General features: G+C 36.1%; 1 protein-coding gene and 1 long non-coding RNA gene across 4 annotated transcripts; both read left to right on the top strand.

Annotated features, from left to right (window-relative positions):
• Positions 1-1339: 1339 nt before the first annotated feature.
• On the top strand, positions 1340-5891 carry LOC306867681 (SLAM family member 5-like). Its single transcript, XM_079413501.1, has 6 exons — positions 1340-1643; positions 2248-2574; positions 3043-3339; positions 3443-3589; positions 3924-4283; positions 4416-5891. The coding sequence occupies exons 1-6, from the start codon at positions 1601-1603 to the stop codon at positions 4496-4498; spliced, it is 1257 nt and encodes a 418-aa protein (XP_079269627.1). The 5' UTR covers positions 1340-1600; the 3' UTR covers positions 4499-5891.
• Positions 5892-8836: 2945 nt separating this feature from the next.
• Positions 8837-13973, top strand: LOC306867695. Of its 3 annotated transcripts, none has more exons than XR_013784036.1 (8): positions 8837-8883; positions 9133-9204; positions 11586-11859; positions 11941-12066; positions 12568-12606; positions 12720-12764; positions 12845-12883; positions 13213-13973. It is a non-coding gene; the product is annotated as an uncharacterized lncRNA (long non-coding RNA). The 3 variants fall into 3 exon arrangements; XR_013784037.1 differs by lacking the exon at positions 8837-8883 and adding an exon at positions 8886-9008; XR_013784038.1 differs by lacking the exon at positions 8837-8883 and adding an exon at positions 8917-8953.
• The last annotated feature ends 5077 nt before the right edge of the window (positions 13974-19050 follow it).

The following is a 19050-nucleotide window of genomic DNA, read 5'->3' as shown; positions in this document are numbered from 1 at the left end:
CAAACTGAAACCTACTAAAGTACGATTTCTTGTAATGGTTAATTTCTCTATTAAATATTAAATAGTCATTGGCAAATGGATACCTAATTGTAAGTAGCATTAAATAGTGTTGATAGACTTTTTCCTGTTAATATAGATAAAGTAGTTAGTCTGTGGTTCATGTTACAAGGACAGGAAGAAGCCATTCAACCACATGCATCATAGACACAAGCTATATTTGCGTCCACTCAACAAAACAAAAACACATTTATATAAAAAGAGGCCAGATCCACTGCAGGTTTCAGTTTGTCTCAGAAGCTGATCACAGTTCATTAAACACGCACACACACTCACGTCTGATCAGCTATCCTTGTAGGGACTCTCCAGGCGTGATGTTTTTATACTGTACAAACCGTATTGCCTTACACCAACCCTACACCTAAACCTACCCCTTACAGGAAACTTTCTGCATTTTTATTTTCTCAAAAAACTCATTCTGTTTTATTTATAAGCTTTTGTACCCATGGGGACTTCAATTTAGGTCCCCACCATGACACGAGTCCCCATGAGTCTGTGTGTATTCAGGATATACCCAGATAACACATGTACGTCTGCAAGATGTCTGTTAAAGATCTCTTGATCTGGAAAGCATCTGCGGTCTACAAACGTCTTTCAGATGTCAGTTTTACATACACTCTAAATCATAAACATCTTAAAGACATCTAATAGACGTCTATTTGACATCTAAAAGGAAACGTCCTATACACGTATTGCAGATGAGCAAACACCCTAAAAAATACATCTTGCAGATGTCAAATAGACGTCTCTGAGACGTACGTGTGCTATCAGGGTATAAACCTGTATACACACACACACACACACACAAGATCTTCTCTTGATCTGCTGCAACCCAATAGAAAGTGATAATGAAAATTAAACCAGCTAGCAACAATGATAATTTTGTTCTTACTACACCATTTTCAAAATTAGACCATCATTTTTTTTAGAAGAACATGCCAGGTTGATTTGGTGTAAATCTGATTTGTTTGACCTAGAATCTGCACCCACAAGAAGTCATATCACCACTGATTCCTACAAGTGGACATCAGGTGCAACTGCAAGACACCTCCAGGACACAAACAAATGTTGCGTTTTACTACGTTGAACAACAAGATGTAAAGCTAAACACTTTATTTGATTGAAAACAGATATTTTAGCTGAAGATCACGTGGTTATTGGGGAAGTCATTTGGAAAAGATAAATAGTAGAGCTCCAAACAGTGAAAGTTAATATTTTGATTGCATTGGTAGGTGGCGACGTGAGTCAATATATCCTTCCTTCAGGATTCCACCATAACTTCCTGACATTTATAATATCTTACTTCCGACGCCATTACGCGTATGGCTTCTCAGCAGAGAAATAACCAGGAATATGATTCCGAAGACGAATATAATTCACAAATGAATCTCAATGGGTATAAAGTATCTCTACGTGTTGTTAGGTCGGTTATAAGTCAGTAAAGGATGATTTCGCAGTCAGCGCGGATGTATTCTAGCTAGTTAAAGGATAAACGCGTAACATTTTACTCACTACTCAACATCTTCATTAATAACTCACCAAAATGAAGACCCCTGTTTTACTTCTATGCATTTTTCTCGCAAAAGGTGAGTATTTAAAGGCTTTCGATTTCACTTTGTAGCTCTTTAAACGAGTTTAAGTGTGCATTTGTAATCAAACTATAAATATGTCAATTTACTTTATTGTTGAGATATATACTTTTATTGTAGGCGTAATATTTACCCTACTGAAAAACGAACACAATAGAAACCAAAGAAAATTCTAATGGTTTCCACTTCTAATAAAAACATTACAAACCATCAACTTTTAACCATTAAAACCATTATAAAAGGGTTTTCTGTAATGTGTTTTGGGACATATTCCATTAGGATTTATTGGTTTTAATAAGCCACCAATAGAAGGCGACCAGTAGAAACCCACAGGGTCCATTACAGTTTCCACTAAAACCAATACAAGTCCCATTATAACCAGTAAAACCATTACAAATTTTGTATAGGGTCTATTGGGGTTTTTTTTTCAGCAGGGTACATCATTTATCTATCACAATTACACATCTGCTCAGTTTGTTTTAGCGTACTACCATTTCCCAAAAACAGCTAGCCTACAAACCTTGTAAACTTTATCCCGATTAGCTGATTTGGATTTCCTCAACGTTGTCAGTCTAAGCAGTGGTTTCTTTTTGTTCTCCAGGTGTGTTTGGTGATATTGTGAAGCCAGTGATGGAGGGAGATTCTGTCACGCTACACACTGATCTTACTGATATACAGAAATATGAACTTATACTGTGGACATTTGGATCTGACAGCACTCGTATAGCTCAAATCAACAATGTAATCAATAAGATCTCATTATACAATGATGTTCTTGATGGGAAATTCAGAGACAGACTGCAGCTGGCTGATCGGACTGGGTCTCTGACTATCACAAATACCACAACTGAAGACACTGGACTTTATGAACTGCAGATCATTGGTGGAGAAGTGGTCCCAGCCAAGAAGTTCAGTATTATTGTTTCTGGTGAGCATTTTGTAGTTATTTTCAGTGTATTGCATCATTGAACCACATTGAGAATACTGTACTATTCACCGGAGTCAGTCAGCAGGCCGAATGCAAAATTAGCCCAGTCACAAGTTGTTACTTTGGTAACCTTTCTGTCCTTCTATCATCCTATGTCATCTTGGAGACAAGCCAAGCTGAATGTACAGTATCTGGTTTCTTTTGTAAAGGGTAAAATGAGACTGGAGTCACAGCCTGGTATGTGTAATTTGCGGCGAGCTACTCAGAGAGACAAAACTAGTGGAAATTTACACATGTGATGTATAGGACTTTTACAATTGCATTTTTCCTTTTTCTTAGTATTATGTTTTTTTTTTCCTAGTCACTGAGATTACATGGATGCTGGTAAATAGATGAGTGTAAAGCTCAACTGCACAATTTTGGATTGTCTATTTATTCTGTTGTTTATTCTGATATTTCCATCTCCAGCTCCTCTGCCCGTTCCTGTCATCACCAGAAATTCTTCTCAGTGTTCTTCACCAGGATCATCAACGTCCAGATGTGAGCTGTTGTGTTCAGTGTTGAATGTGGGTCATGTGACTCTCTCCTGGTACAAAGAAAACAGTTTATTGTCCAGCATCAGTGTGTCTGATCTCAGCATCAGTCTCTCTCTACCTCTGGAGGTGGAATATCAGGATAAAAACACCTACAGCTGTGTGCTCAACAATCCCATCAGCAACCAGACTCAACATCTGGACATCAGTCAACTCTGTCAGCCATGTGCAGGTATTGATATTAACTGATTTGTTCAGTTCTTTACTTTTTCCACTTGCACATCAAAAGATGTGCTTTACTGTTTGTTAACTCTTTTTCATCTACTGTTTTGTAGGGGATGAATCAAGTTTAAACCCAGAAGAGGGCATACCCTTCGGCCATGTGGTGCTGATCTGCGTTAGTGTTGTAGTTACTGTACTAGTCTTGGCTGCAGTTGGGATGTTCAGTATCTACTGGAAATATAGGAAAACAAATCAACTGGGTAAGACTACTCACAGTTAATAGAGCAAGATGAGCTTTCGCATGTAATTTTAACATGTCTTATTAACCACATTTATGTAACTGATTTACTTCACTGTCAGTGTGTCATTACCTGATTCACTTTTTCTATGGCTTAATGCACTTTTAATATCCCATTTTAATAACAAGCGCATCCCAATAGTTTCTTTATCACTGTTATTGCTTTATTGCTGATAATAATTTTATTATCAATCTCTACGATTCGTTTGAAAAGTAGAGCCCAGTCTGTCATCAAACACCAATACAAAGTTGCATCTGCTATGGTTATTAGTACTGAATATTTACTCTCTGTCTAGATTCTCCACATGATGATTTGGCTGAGACGGATGAACTGAAGACAGTGACAGCGAGGGTGGGAGAGACGGTCACTCTAAACACTGGTGTTACTGCAATACAAAGTTTTGATGTGCTGCAGTGGAGATTTGGTGAATTATATGCAGACAACACAAACCCATTCACTGTCATCGCCAGACTGAATGAACCAAACAATTTTGATTACATTTGTCGCAATGAGACAGTCAGACACAGAGTAAAGCTGGATCAAAAAAACGGATACCTCACAATTAGTGACATCAGACCCACAGACTTTGGAATTTATAAACTAAATATCTCCAGAAATGGGAAAAATATGATCACCAAGTCATTTATTGTCCGCGGTGAGTAGCTCAAATCTTTTAGTAGAATAAAATCACCAGTTAATTACTGCAAATCTGAGCTACCAAATCTGACATTTCAAACAATAATCTGTTGATTCAAACAATAATCTTTTGATGTTTTTTTTTTTACAGATTCCTCAGAAAATGGAGAGAATGTGCCAGAGGAGGCAACATCATTGATGAATGGAGAGATTACTGAAAACACTTGTGTATAGTAACTGTTACATTACCCTTATTTATATAAAACTTTTATGCTTTTATGAGCCTTTAAAACTGGAAAATGTTTGAAATGAACACCGCATGTTATTTACTTGTGGAAAGTAACACAACAAAGGGTTTCTTTTCACTTTACACTAACTTTAGTTTTTTTGGTTATTTTACTGTTGATGGAGCATGTTGCCATTAACCCTGATCCTGCCTGTTGTACAGATATTCTTATGTACATTGCATGTATGTTACACTGGTGTCAAGTTTACAGTTTTTTTTGTGAGCTTAATGAACAAAACATTTTTGAAGGTTTTCTGCACTGGTCTATATTAAAGGATGCGTTATTGTAAACAGTTTATAATGTAAATGAAAGCTGCAATTTTGGTCTGAATGTCATGTCAGTCTCATTAAGAATTTATTACTATTTAATAATGACCTCTGACCATTATATACAATGCAAACATAAATGTAAAATTCATAAATGTTAACTGTATATAAGGTAACTTACAGTTAGCCTATTAATAGGATTTTACTGTTTAAATTTTTTGTTAAAATTATTTTTTTTATTTTTTTTTAAGTGAAGAAATGTGACAATTGTGGACCTCGAACTGTGACCTAGTGGTGGCACTTACTTTCTAACACAATCATTTACTGTGTGCTCATACCACTTTCAATAAAAAAAATTGGACATTTAGTTTTGACATTTTGACACATTTGACATACTGGGGCCTGTTTCATAAAACAGGTTTACCAAATAAGCCAGGTTTATTTCAGTTAGTCTGACTTATTGTCAGTTCATTTGGTTCAAAATAAGTCAGAATAACTGAAATAAGCCTGGTTTATTTGGTAAACTTGTGTTGTGAAACAGCCCCCAGATGTGGGAGTTTCTGGGTGGTCTGTGTACGTTTTAATAGTTTGTTTTTCAATTTGAAATGAAATAACTAGAAACGAGAAAAGGGGCACCTCATAACCGCCCACATGTGGAAAACAAATGTTGAAATCGTTTATTCATTTTCTACGCATGAACCAAAACACAAAAAAAACATTTGTGTTTTTTTAACAAACCAAAAAACAAATTGTTTTCTCGTCTCATTTCATTTCAGATTGAAAAACAAACTATCAAAACGTACACGGACTCCCAATATAGATTTAAATATAGGCCCAATTTCATCTTTTGTTTAATTTTCTTTTAGAATAATAAAAAAGAAAATCTTAAACCTTAAGAAAGGGATATGTTAGCCCATGTTTAATATTTTGTAAACTGACATGAGATGAAGACTTTCAACACAAACGTTGACTATATCTAAATTAAAAACGATGCGTATAAAAATACACATTCCTTTGTAACCATTTTCAAAAAAGAAGAAAAAAAAAAAAGTTCCGAACACGAGAGAGAGGAGCAAAAACAGGTAAAAAAAAAAAAAGAGGATTGTAATAGTGAATCAGTGTAAGACTGAAGTTGATGTCTGAGTTTGTCTTTTCTGTTCAGCTTTTCTGGATGTGATGTCATAACCCAAAACAACAACAGTAGCCACACCCACCAGAGCAGAGATGACCAATTGGATCACAGCTTTAGTGTCACAACAGCAGACACATTCTGAATCTGAGGGCATAAAAGAACAATAAACACATAACATGACTGATAGTATTCTGCTGACTTAAACACTAATGTTACCTGAACATGTGTGACAGAGTTGAGTGATGTCCAGATGTTGAGTCTGGTTGCTGATGGGATTGTTGAGCACACAGCTGTAGGTGTTTTTATCCTGATATTCCACCTCCAGAGGTAGAGAGAGACTGATGCTGAGATCAGACACACTGATGCTGGACAATAAACTGTTTCCTTTGTACCAGGAGAGAGTCACATGACCAACATTCAACACTGAACACAACAATGAACAATTCTGCTGTGATGAAGATGATGATGATGAACAACAGCCTCTGATAATGACAGGAACAGGCAGACGAGCTACAAAAGATAAGAAACATTTACATTGCATTAAAAAAGGATGAATAATGGCTTTATTTCAAATGAAACGGAACATATGGACTGGTTCCTGAAAGATTTCCTAAAAGAACATATACATGCATGTGAGTGTATTTATATATATATATATATATATATATATATATATATATATATACATAATACATATACACAGTACACACACATATATTATGTAAAAAAATACTTTTATTTTGGATGCGATTAATCGTGATTAATTGTTTGACAGCACTAATATATACAGTGGGTACGGAAAGTATTCAGACCCCCTTAAATTTTTCACTCTTTGTTATATTGCAGCCATTTGCTAAAATCATTTAAGTTAATTTTTTTTCCTCATTAATGTACACACAGCACCCCATATTGACAGAAAAACACAGAATTGTTGACATTTTTGCAGATTTATTAAAAAAGAAAAACTGAAATATCACATGGTCCTAAGTATTCAGACCCTTTGCTGTGACACTCATATATTTAACTCAGGTGCTGTCCATTTCTTCGGATCATCCTTGAGATGGTTCTACACCTTCATTTGAGTCCAGCTGTGTTTGATTATACTGACTGGACTTGATTAGGAAAGCCACACACCTGTCTTTATAAGACCTTACAGCTCACAGTGCATGTCAGAGCAAATGAGAATCATGAGGTCAAAGGAACTGCCTGAAGAGCTCAGAGACAGAATTGTGGCAAGGCACAGATCTGGCCAAGGTTACAAAAAAAATTCTGCTGTACTTAAGAGCACAGTGGCATCCATAATCCTTAAATGGATGACATTTGGGACGACCAGAACCAGAGCTGGCCGTCTGGCCAAACTGAGCTATCGGGGGAGAAGAGCCTTGGTGAGAGAGGTAAAGAAGAACCCAAAGATCACTGTGGCTGACCTCCAGAGATGCAGTCGGGAGATGGGAGAAAGTTGTAGAAAGTCAACCATCACTGCAGCCCTTCACCAGTCGGGGCTTTATGGCAGAGTGGCCCGACGGAAGCCTCTCCTCAGTGCAAGACACAAAAAAACACCTGAAGGACCACAAGATGGTGAGAAATAAGATTCTCTGGTCTGATGAGACCAAGATAGAACTTTTTGGCCTTAATTCTAAGCGGTATGTGTGGAGAAACCAGGCACTGCTCATCACCTGTCCAATACAGTCCCAACAGTGAAGCATGGTGGTGGCAGCATCATGCTGTGGGGGTGTTTTTCAGCTGCAGGGACAGGACGACTGGTTGCAATCGAAGGAAAGATGAATGCGGCCAAGTACAGGCATATACTGGACGAAAACCTTCTCCAGAGTGCTCAGGACCTCAGACTGGGCCGAGGGTTTACCTTCCAACAAGACAATGACCCTAAGCACACAGCTAAAATAACAAAGGAGTGGCTTCACAACAACTCCGTGACTGTTCTTGAATGGCCCAGCCAGAGCCCTGACTTAAACCCAGTTGAGCATCTCCGGAGAGACCTAAAAATGGCTGTCCACCAACGTTTACCATCCAACCTGACAGAACTGGAGAGGATCTGCAAGGAGGAATGGCAGAGGATCCCCAAATCCAGGTGTGAAAAACTTGTTGCATCTTTCCCAAAAAGACTCATGGCTGTATTAGATCAAAAGGGTGCTTCTACTAAATACTGAGCAAAGGGTCTGAATACTTAGGACCATGTGATATTTCAGTTTTTCTTTTTTAATAAATTTGCAAAAATGTCAACAATTCTGTGTTTTTCTGTCAATATGGGGTGCTGTGTGTACATTAATGAGGAAAAAAAAGTGAACTTAAATGATTTTAGCAAATGGCTGCAATATAACAAAGAGTGAATAATGTAAGGAGGTCTGAATACTTTCCGTACCCACTGTATATATATATATATATATATATATATATATATATAAATCATCAGAGGATGTACTAGTGGATTAGTTTTGTTCTTGATGGTGCACCACTGAATACACCTAAATTTGTTTATGTGTGCTCAAGTCATTTTCCTCCAGACTGTTTTCTGAATGAAGGGCAATTCAAGGCAGGTTTTTGCTAAAAAGTTAAAACTCATGGATGGATCTGTTCCCACCGTTCGTGATACAGCTGCACCTCCAGAATAAGGAAGTCTCAAACTTTACGGTCTGCATGGTTTCACAGACAGGGTTTAGATTAAACCATAATTCAATAATGCATGCCTTAGAAAAAAAACACATTACTGGAGTGCATTTTGAGACAAATCAATGGCATTGACAGATTTTAAGATATGTCAGTACATGTTTCTTTTAGTTAAATAAACCCAGACCAATTTTAGTCTGGGACTAGGATTAACACATGGGACACAAATCAAGAATTACATTGAAAATCCCTGCACTTCAGCACTTCCTTCACACGATTGTAGTTACAGCATAACATCAAACCTGTTTGGTAGGTATTTTTCCTGTACTTCTATTTCCCTGTACTTCTATTTCTAGAACTAACGTCTAGAAAGTACGATGTACGATCCTATTTTTTGCTTTTTGGAAACACTAATTCTACCGAAATAGTCAATAGTTAGTTCTCTCTGTCTGTGTGTGTGTGTGTGTGTGTGTGTAAGCAATTTTCAAATCAAGGTGTGTGTCAGTTCAGAAATAACTCCTGAGCTGTGACAGTACTTTTCATCTTTTATTCACTCAGATTTGAATCAACTCTACAGCGATATGAAGATCCGTCTTTTCATTTTTTCATTATTATTGCTACACATACATGGTAAGTACTTCATAGACTTGTTTATTACACTTTCAGTTTTGTTTATTCAATAATTTTCTAGTTTTAAACCTGTACAGCTTTATTAAACTAATGAAAAAGAAATCGTCCTGCACTTACATTAACAAAAAAAAGACAGTGTGTGTTTTGAGTCATTGTTATCATTAAAGAAATTTAACATATGTAAGAATTTGTATAGCACTCTTGACCATAATGCATAGAGAAAAAGCAGCTCTCTAAAATGTTTTGTAGTGGATTAAAACTGTTAAAAGTGCTGTCATTTCTAGTTGTTTCATTTGTGTGTGTTTTTTTAAAACACATTTCCTAGTATTTGTGGTGACAGAAACTTCAGGCTACATGCAAAGGCATTTGCATAGCTTTCGTTTTTGAGGTCGCGGACCAAGCTTTGTCAGCTTTAAATGAAGCAGTGAAATGTAACAGCAACACAACTAACCACCTCTCAGAGATTTTATATAGCAGTCTAATTTTTAATTAGAACTGCCCTTCAGAAGCTACATATTTATAAGCTTTCCAGAAAACTAAATAATAGTTTACACCAATCTTTCTGTTCAAAAATACATTGTGTTTCCTGTTTCTTGAGCATTAGTGAATATTTGCAGCTTTTGTGTATGTAGTTTTGTGTATGTGTCCTCATCCTCAGTGTGTAATATGTGACCCCGGATCACAAAACCAGTCTTAAGTCGCTGGGGTATATTTGTAGCAATGGCCAAAAATACATTGCATGGGTCGAAATTATTGTTTTTTTTTTTTTATGCCAAAAATCATTAGGATATTAAGTAAAGACCATGTTCCATTAAGATATTTAATGGCCAAATATTGTCCTATCCTAATAAACCATAAATCAATGGAAAGCTAATTTATTCATGTATAAATCTCAATTTTAAATAATTGACCCTTATGACTGGTTTTGTGCTCTAGGGTCACATATGTATCTCAAAATAGAACAAAATAATTTTTATGAGAAACAGTGGTCCGTTTAAATGCCCAGGCAGTCATGAACAACTGTACAAAACATTCAAACACTAAATATAACTGACATAGACTAAAGGCCAAGGCAGTTGCACATGTCCAGTACACATCAAATGCATGGCCCTTCATGGTATGAGCAGCAGACCATACAAATATTTGAGCTTTTCTCACATGGCAGCTGCAGTCATCTCTGTCTTGACTTGTTGAATGCAATCATAATGAATATGATAAGCCATGTTATCAGTTACTTCCATCCTGTTGTTCAAAGTCATTGGGCAGAGCCCAGGGACAAATGCAAGTACATGCATGTCAGTCATAAGTGGGATGGAGAAACCATGCATGCAGAGCACGAAGACTACACTCTAAAAAAATAAATCTGTAAAATGATAGAAAAAGTACTGGCAGTTTTCTGGAATATATAAGTTAGAGAAGAACTTATACAAGAAATGTAATGTTACTGTCTATGGTGAGTAGCTCAAGACTTTCAGTGGAATTATCACTTCAACAGTTCGCATTAAAATAAATGTTACTTTATTATTTAAAATTGGACATATATAAAGGAATTTGCATATGCTCTCGTGCTAATTTGCCCTGTTTAGTAAAACTGGCCCTTGGTCTAAAGATTGGGAATATGAGTGAATGCTTCACTAAGTGGGCCTCAAGTAACACCGATAGTGTCTAAGCAATAGTTTTCAGTCACGTGACTGGCTTGAAGACCTGGAGGGCAAAACATCCACAGAACTGCAGCACAAACATCTGTTTCCAAGCCACAAATATTTAGACCATCTTTCAAAAGAATAAAGCAAAGATATGTGAACAAAATGCAAGTTTTGGCAATTTGCAATCCATATAAAGCATCTGCGAAATATTTCAAGCACTAAAATCAGCAGCACATTGTAAAAACTTTAATGTTAGATACACTTTTTTCCCATTCACCTGAAACAATACTCCAAATTCAAAAAGATGATTATAATTCACGTAGCTTTAACAATAATCTTCAAATTCTCATTTTCCTCTAGTACACTGTAAAAAAGGGTGTAAAATGACATAAATTAAAATCATAAATTACATAAAACATCTCAGTTAAATGTTTTCCACAAATCTGTACATTTAACAGTATTGTACCGTAAAACTGTAAGTCGCTAAAAGCCTGTGGTAAATGAATAAATGTAAGTGTAAATGTGAAATATGTTTTTCACTGCATAATAAGGGAACACACCATTACTGTAGCATTTTTAGAGTCTTTTGCTATTAAAATGACACATTTTTACAGCGTAGTTAGTTTTATAGTGCATTACTGCAAAGGTTTTAATAAAATGAAGGACATAAACCAGTTTAAAAAAAATTATTTACCAATCGATTTATGTTTTGCCTGTTTATTCTCATGTTTTCAGCTCCTCTGCCCGTTCCTGTCATTATCAGGGACTGTTCTTCATCATCATCATCATCTTCATCACAGCAGAATTGTTCATTGTTGTGTTCAGTGGTGAATGTGAGTCATGTGACTCTCTCCTGGTACAAAGGAAACAGTTTATTGTCCAGCATCAGTGTGTCTGATCTCAGCATCAGTCTCTCTCTACCTCTGGAGGTGGAATATCAGGCTCAACAATCCCATCAGAAACCAGACTCAACATCTGGACATCAGCCAACTCTGTCACACATGTTCAGGTACAGCTGCGCTGAAATGTGTGTTTAATTACTGAGCTGATCTGCTCAAGTTTATACTTATACACTCTCTTTTCATTATAGCACCAGGTTTGTCCTCATTACATATCACGCTGGTTTGCGTTTGTGCTCTGGCTCTGGCTACAGTTATGTGTGGTATTTACTCTTACTGTCAGCTCAAGATGCCTGAACAAGCAGCATTTAATCAGGGTATGTGATACCTAAATCCACAAAAGAAAAAATATAAGCTTTTGGGCCAGCTTGCATCAGTGCAAACCTTTTTTTACATTAAAGAAACTTCTGCAAGGAATTCCTAAAGACACACAGAGAAATATTAGCAATGAAAAGCCATGGACAGTGTTATTTTTGTGGCTGGCGTTATTGCATGTGTGTTTGTAGGAGTTTCACTGTCAGGCCGCTAAACTTCTAGATGGAGAGGCGGCTATTTAAATGTGATTTAGGTTTGCGGTAGTCTATTCAGTGGTATTTGTGTCATTATTTATCATCCAAAAAAGCATGCCTACACTGGACATGACATTGAATTTGTGTATTCTCATCCCTTGCAGAACTTTCCAATCCCATTGCCACTTTTACTAATTTGCCCCGTTTAAGTAGCTAAATCTGGCCCTTATTATAAAAAGTACATTTCTGAAAGAAAATTTTGGTGTACTTCTACTTCATTGTTTAAATTAAGTGATTATTTTTAAACAGACCAACCTCATGGAGAAGAACATATTAGGCTGATCAGGGGTGAGAGACAATTTAACTATGACTCTTATGTTTATGCATGTTTGACGTGGCTTTATTCTGTCCACAACAAATTAAAAGGCTTCATTGAATTAAGTCTTGTGATTACCGTTAAGGTGTAATCCCTGTGAACACTGGGGACGGTGTTTGGTCGATCAATGGTAAGATTCTGCATTACTTAATCTCTCTGCATGATTGTGTTCATATAAATACACACACAAGACATTATTTTTTTTGGCAGGTGCAGAAACACCTGATCAGGAGAGACATTTACAAAACAGTAAGTTACCGTACTGGCTGATACTCTTAGATGTCAAACGCTATTACAAAGAACAGCTGTTTTCTGTCAGATTCTTTGCTTATTCTTCTGCATTTCTTTGAACTACTTCTCTGTTGGTCCAAAAATTCAACATGCAAGTTTTAGAGAGCATCAAAATGAAAAGTTAGTAAATGGATTTTTGCTATACAGCAACATCAGTAAGATCTATCCAATTTAGTGGCAATGACTGAAATAGGAAAATAATGATTGTTTAAATGTGGACCGAAAGCAGAGTGAGGTTTGACTTTCACTGAGCTCTGTCTGAAAAACTGTTTCTGTTTGTTCTCCAGATGTTTTTGAGAAAGATGGAGTGAAGTCAGTATGGGAGAATCTGTCGAACTAGAAATCACTGAAATACATGAAAGTGAGCAAATAAAGTGGAAGTTTGCTAATTCAGAACTTCTCATTAAAGCTGAATTTGTTGTCATAGCTAAGTGGGATAAAACAAACGATGAGGAATACCTAAATAATGAAGAAAGATTCAAAGACAGATTGCATGTGAACCACAATCTCTGACCATCACAAACATCCCACCTGAACACTACGGACATTATAAACTACAAATCACCAGTGAGAGACAGAATATCTCAGAGACGTTCAATGTTGTTGCCCCTGTGAGTAGGTTGAGTCCTTTAATATAATATATGTAGCTTTTATTATCTTTAACTGAAATATTATTAGTTATGGCAAGAAGAAGTGACATGGTAACACTTTACAGTAAGGTTTCATTATGTATAACATGAATGAACAATAAATGTATTACAGTATTTATTCATCTTTGTTAATCTTAGGTAATAGAAATACCATTGTTCATTCTTAGTTCATGTTACCTAAAGCAGTTAACTAATGTAACTAATGAATATTGTAAAGTAGGTAACACTTTACAATGAGTCAGTTGTTATATGTGTTACAACTGTTTCTGTATTTCGCTGTCTCCGCATACCATTACAACAATAAGATCTACTTTTATTTTACAGCTATCTAAAGTCCCAAATGTCCCTAAATAATAAAAGTAAATATGTGTCCGCTATACCATCTGACACACAACACAATGTATGTTTTGTCGACTGTGATTTCAGATGCATTTTCTTTTTTTTATGGCCTATTTAATCAGTATCACAGGCTTTGTATTTCTTTTTTGGAACTGATTAGTCGTAGGTCTGATCTGAACTTATGCATCTCAGTTTTGTTTAGTGAACATTGCCAAAATTATCCACAAATAATGTTGTTGTTTTTTACTCAAAAACAGAGGTGCTAAAGCTCAGATCAATTAGACCTATGATTAATCAGTTCCAAAGAGAAATTCAAAGTCTGTTCTAATTGAAATAAAAAACAAGTTGGCAAAAAGATTGGATCCAAGATCCAAAGTCTTTTTTTTTAACTGGGAAAACCAAATTAAGTAAAAGATTCTCAGAGCACAGCACAAGGGTTAAGGATTAGGTCCAAATTAGGTTCTGATAGTTACATTATTCTTATTTATATAAAACTCTACTTTTATGAGCCTTCAAAACTGGCAAATGTTTGAAATGAATGCTGCATACTGTTACCCTGTGAAAAGTATCGTAACAATGGGTTTACATTGACTTTACACTAACTTTTGTTTGTTTTTTGGTTATTTTACTAATGTTGCCATTAACACTGATCTTGCCTGTTGTGCAGATATTCCTGTTATGCACATTGCATTTATGTTACATTGGTGCCAATTTTACAGTTTCGATCAGTGTTAAGGAACAAAGCAACATTTTTGAGCATTTTCTGCCATCTAGTAGACAATCTATACAGGATGTGTGTTTGTAAATAGTTGTATAATGTGAATGCCATTTTGCTTTGAACATAATTTCAGCCTCATTAAGGGCAAAATATGAAGTTATTTTATTATTATTTGATAATTATAAAAAAAATGTTTTTAAGTAATTGTCCTATGCATTGTGGGAAAGCCTCGGACCATTATATACAATGCAAACACAGATTTGCAGTAAAGTTCGTAAATTTTACCTGTATCATGGTAAGGTTAGGATTTTACAGTTTTTGTCCATTTTCCGCTAAAATTATTACTTTTTTTTTAAGAACACGAGAAATTAGACAAAAACTAAAAGTTTGACCTTGAACTGTGAACTATGTGGTGGCACTTGCACACTTTCTAGCACATGCCCTGCGTCCCAATGTGCACACTTTCCAGGCTATCTGCCCTAAATAGTATTGAAAATGAGCTACTAATATAGCATAGAATTTAGGGTGGATAGTATGCACACTGGGACGCATGCAAGCATTTAATATCTGGTCACACGACCTTCAATAAAACATTTTAACATTTCGTTTTGACACATTTGACATATCCTACTGGTGCGGAGTGTGTGGCTGCTGAAGTGGCGCAGGATCAGATCAGATGGATCCGGATCATGAAACGGGCGCATTAGGAAGTTCCAAAGAATTTTACGATAGCAAGACCACAGACTTTTTTAGCGTTTCACTTGTAACCTCTATGATCCGTTACCTATTGATCTGAAGTGAAAAGTGAAATACCCTGATAGCACACATACATCTCCGAGACGTATATTTGATGTCTGCATTTACATCTGCAAGACGTATTTTTTAGGGTGTTTGCTCATCTGCAATACGTCTATAGGACGTTTCCTTTTAGATGTCAAATAGACGTCTATTAGATGTCTTTAATATGTTTATGATTTAGAATATATGTAAAACTGACATCTGAAAGACCATTTGTAGACAGCAGATGCTTTCCAGATCAAGAGATCTTTAACAGACATCTTGCAGACGTACGTGTGCTATCTGTTATTTAATATGTTAATAATAAGCTTGAGGTTTCCCAGCACACGTACGTCTGCAAGATGTCTGTTAAAGATCTCTTGATCTGGAAAGCATCTGCTGTCTACAAACATCTGGCAGACGTCTTTCAGATGTCAGTTCTACATACATTCTAAATCATAAACATCTTAAAGACATATAATAGACATCTATTTGACATCTAAAAGGAAACGTCCTATAGATATATTGCAGATGAGCAAACACCTTAAAAAATACGTCTTGCAGATATAAATGCAGACGTCAAATAGATGTCTCCGAGATGTATGTGTGCTATCAGGGTTAGCTCGTTTTGAAACGACCCCGATTGGACAACTTTGTTCTCTCATCTTTTACTCCCATTTACAGAATTATGCAAAGGATTGTTATCATTTCCGTCCCGTTATTCCTGAGTGGTGAGTAGATATACATTTCGAGAATTAATTTTCACTTTCATTTTACAATTTTCCGTATTTAAAAATGATTTGAAATATGGGACTAATTTTATGCAATTTTGTATATAACTTTACAAACAGCAGGCTACTATATATCAATTTGCAATTAATTTACATACAATGAACATTTTTAGAGGCTTAAAGTCAGAAAATGTTATTGTGCTGTGGTTTTTGTATATTGTTTCTATTTTGATTGCTTTTGTGTTTTCAATTTCTTGTTCAGCACTTTGGTCAACCTTTTGGTTGTTTTAAAATGTGCTTTATAAAATAAATAAATAAAAAATGTCTTACTTAAAAAGAGTAAATGTCTCATTAAAAGCCTGAAATTCTTGTATTACAGGTCCAAATATTTAAAAATGTATGAAATTAACATGAATACAAAGATTACATTCAAAGAGCATGGCTTGTAAAGACTTGAACAGGATTACTTTTAAAGGCATAGTTTACTCAAAAATGGAAATTTAGACGTACTCACCTTGGTGTCCTTTCAAATTCGAATGACTTCAGTTCTTATGAAAAGATGTTATATAGATTATCCATATTTTTCAGGTTGAATAAAGAAGAAAACAGCAAAGCCTACTATGAGATGTTCATCTCAAACCTGTTTCTGTTTGTTCTCCAGGTGTGTTTGGTGTTGATGTGAAGTCAGTGATGGAGGGAGATTCTGTTACTCTACAGACTGATGTTACTGAAGTACAGAGAGTTGATCTGATAACATGGACATTTGGACCTGAAGGCATTCGTATAGCACAGATCAACAGACTGGTTAATAAGGTTTCATATTATGATGGTCCTGATGGGAGATTCAGAGACAGACTGAAGGTGGATCATCTGAACTGAACATGCTGGACTTATGGATATTTACAGTTCATTGGTGGAAAAGAGGTCACACACAAGAAATTCAGTATTATTGTTTCTGGTGAGTAGTTTTATAGTTGCTTGCCAATTTGAGTGGTAACTTTTCTTCTGAATCCATCATTCAGTCTTCAGACCAGAGGGACAGACATAATGTCCAACATTAGGAACATATGAAACTGCATTGCTGTGACATTTACCTTAAGATTTATTATATTCTCTCATGTTTTCAGCTCGTCTGCCTGTTCCTGTCATCAGCAGTAACTCTTCACAATGTTCTTCCTCATCATCATCATCATATTGTTCATTGTTGTGTTCAGTGTTGAATGTGGGTCATGTGACTCTCTCCTGGTACAAAGGAAACAGTTTATTGTCCAGCATCAGTGTGTCTGATCTCAGCATCAGTCTCTCTCTACCTCTGGAGGTGGAATATCAGGATAAAAACACCTACAGCTGTGTGCTCAACAATCCCATCAGCAACCAGACTCAACATCTGGACATCAGCAAACTCTGTCACACATGTGCAGGTACGGCAACGCTTATATTAGTTGATTTTAAAAAGAGCTGATCGCTGTTGGTCATGTGCAGGTACATCAATAGCAATCTTACTGATTCAGTTAGGTAAATGATACTTCCTCTTTCCATTATAGCACCAGGTTTGTCTGCAGGACAGTTAGTGCTGGTTTGCTGTTCTGTTCTGGCTGTGGTTGTAGTTTTCTGTGGTGTTCTCTATTATCACCACAGGAAACCTACACAAGCAGCTAATCAAGGTATGTGTTACCTACAGATACATTTTCAGAAGAAAAATAAATATGAGTTTTATTGTGCAAAACAGTTTTGTAAGTTAGTTTTAAATTAAGTGATAATTCATTTGAATATTTTTTTTCAGCAGTTGCAGAAACACATTCACAAAACTGTAAGTTACCACACAACTAATAAATTTGACGTTTCTCAACTGGGTTTTTTGGCTGATACTATAAAGAACATTTACATTCATTCATTTTGCAAAGCAACTTAAACTGTTTATCCTATGAAAGCTCAGAAAAGCACAGCAATGGTGAAACCCGAGATAACCCAATAGACAGTCAAAGCGACTAGATAAGTACCTTTAAAACACACACACACGTTGGTTTTTGTGGTTTATGGGGACTCTCCATAGGCGTAATGGTTTTTATACTGAACAAACTGTGTGTGCTATTGCCCTACACCAACCCTACACCTAAACTTAGCCCTCACAGGAGACTTTGTGCATTTTTAGATTTTCAAAAAAACACCATTTAGTATGTTTTTTAATCCTTTTGAATTACGGGGACATAGGCAGTGTCCTCATAAACCACCTTCATATTGTAATACCTCTGTCATACCCATGTCATTATACATCATACCTATGTCCTCATAAACCACATAAACATGCACGCACACACACTCACACACACACACACACACACACATACACACACACACACACACACATGTTGGGTTTCCATGTTTTATGGGGACTCTCCATAGGCGTAATGGTTTTTATACTGTACAATCTGTATGTGCTATTGCCCTACACCAACCCTACACCTAAACTTAGCCCTCACAGGAAACATGCTGCATTTTTAGATTTTCAAAAAACTTTATGCTGTATGATTTATAAGCTTGTTTCCTCATGGGGACCAAAAAATGTCCCCACAAGATTAAGATTTACTGGTATTACTATCCTTGTGGGGACATTTGGTCCCCAGGACGTGATGAATACCAGGTGCACACACACATACACATACACACACACACACACACACACAAAACAGCAGCATCAGCATCAAATTTAGGGACAATGACTGAAATTAAGAAAATAAATAGAAAGAGGTTTGTTGAAAAAGACTTTAATAAGTTTGATCTCTGTCTTTTTTCCAGGTGATTTTATCAGATGGATGAAATGACTTTAATGTCAGCAATGGCTGGAGAAACTGTCACATTACATGCTAATGTCACTGAAATACAGAAAAATGAACTGATACAGTGGAAGTT

Source organism: Barbus barbus, assembly GCF_936440315.1.
Source record: "Barbus barbus genome assembly, chromosome: 49".
Lineage (NCBI taxonomy): Eukaryota > Metazoa > Chordata > Actinopteri > Cypriniformes > Cyprinidae > Barbus > Barbus barbus.
The sequence above is the reverse complement of the archived record's forward strand: the minus strand, read 5'-3'. Positions and strand labels throughout refer to the sequence as shown.

What these genes read in the sequence shown, in the direction of transcription:
- LOC306867681 (XM_079413501.1), top strand. Translation starts at nt 1,601, where the DNA reads ATGAAGACCCCTGTTTTACTTCTATGCATTTTTCTCGCAAAAG. An exon ending in ATGCATTTTTCTCGCAAAAG is followed by an intron (nt 1,644 to 2,247) that starts GTGAGTATTTAA and finishes TTTGTTCTCCAG; the next exon opens with GTGTGTTTGGTGATATTGTG. An exon ending in GTTCAGTATTATTGTTTCTG is followed by an intron (nt 2,575 to 3,042) that starts GTGAGCATTTTG and finishes TTCCATCTCCAG; the next exon opens with CTCCTCTGCCCGTTCCTGTC.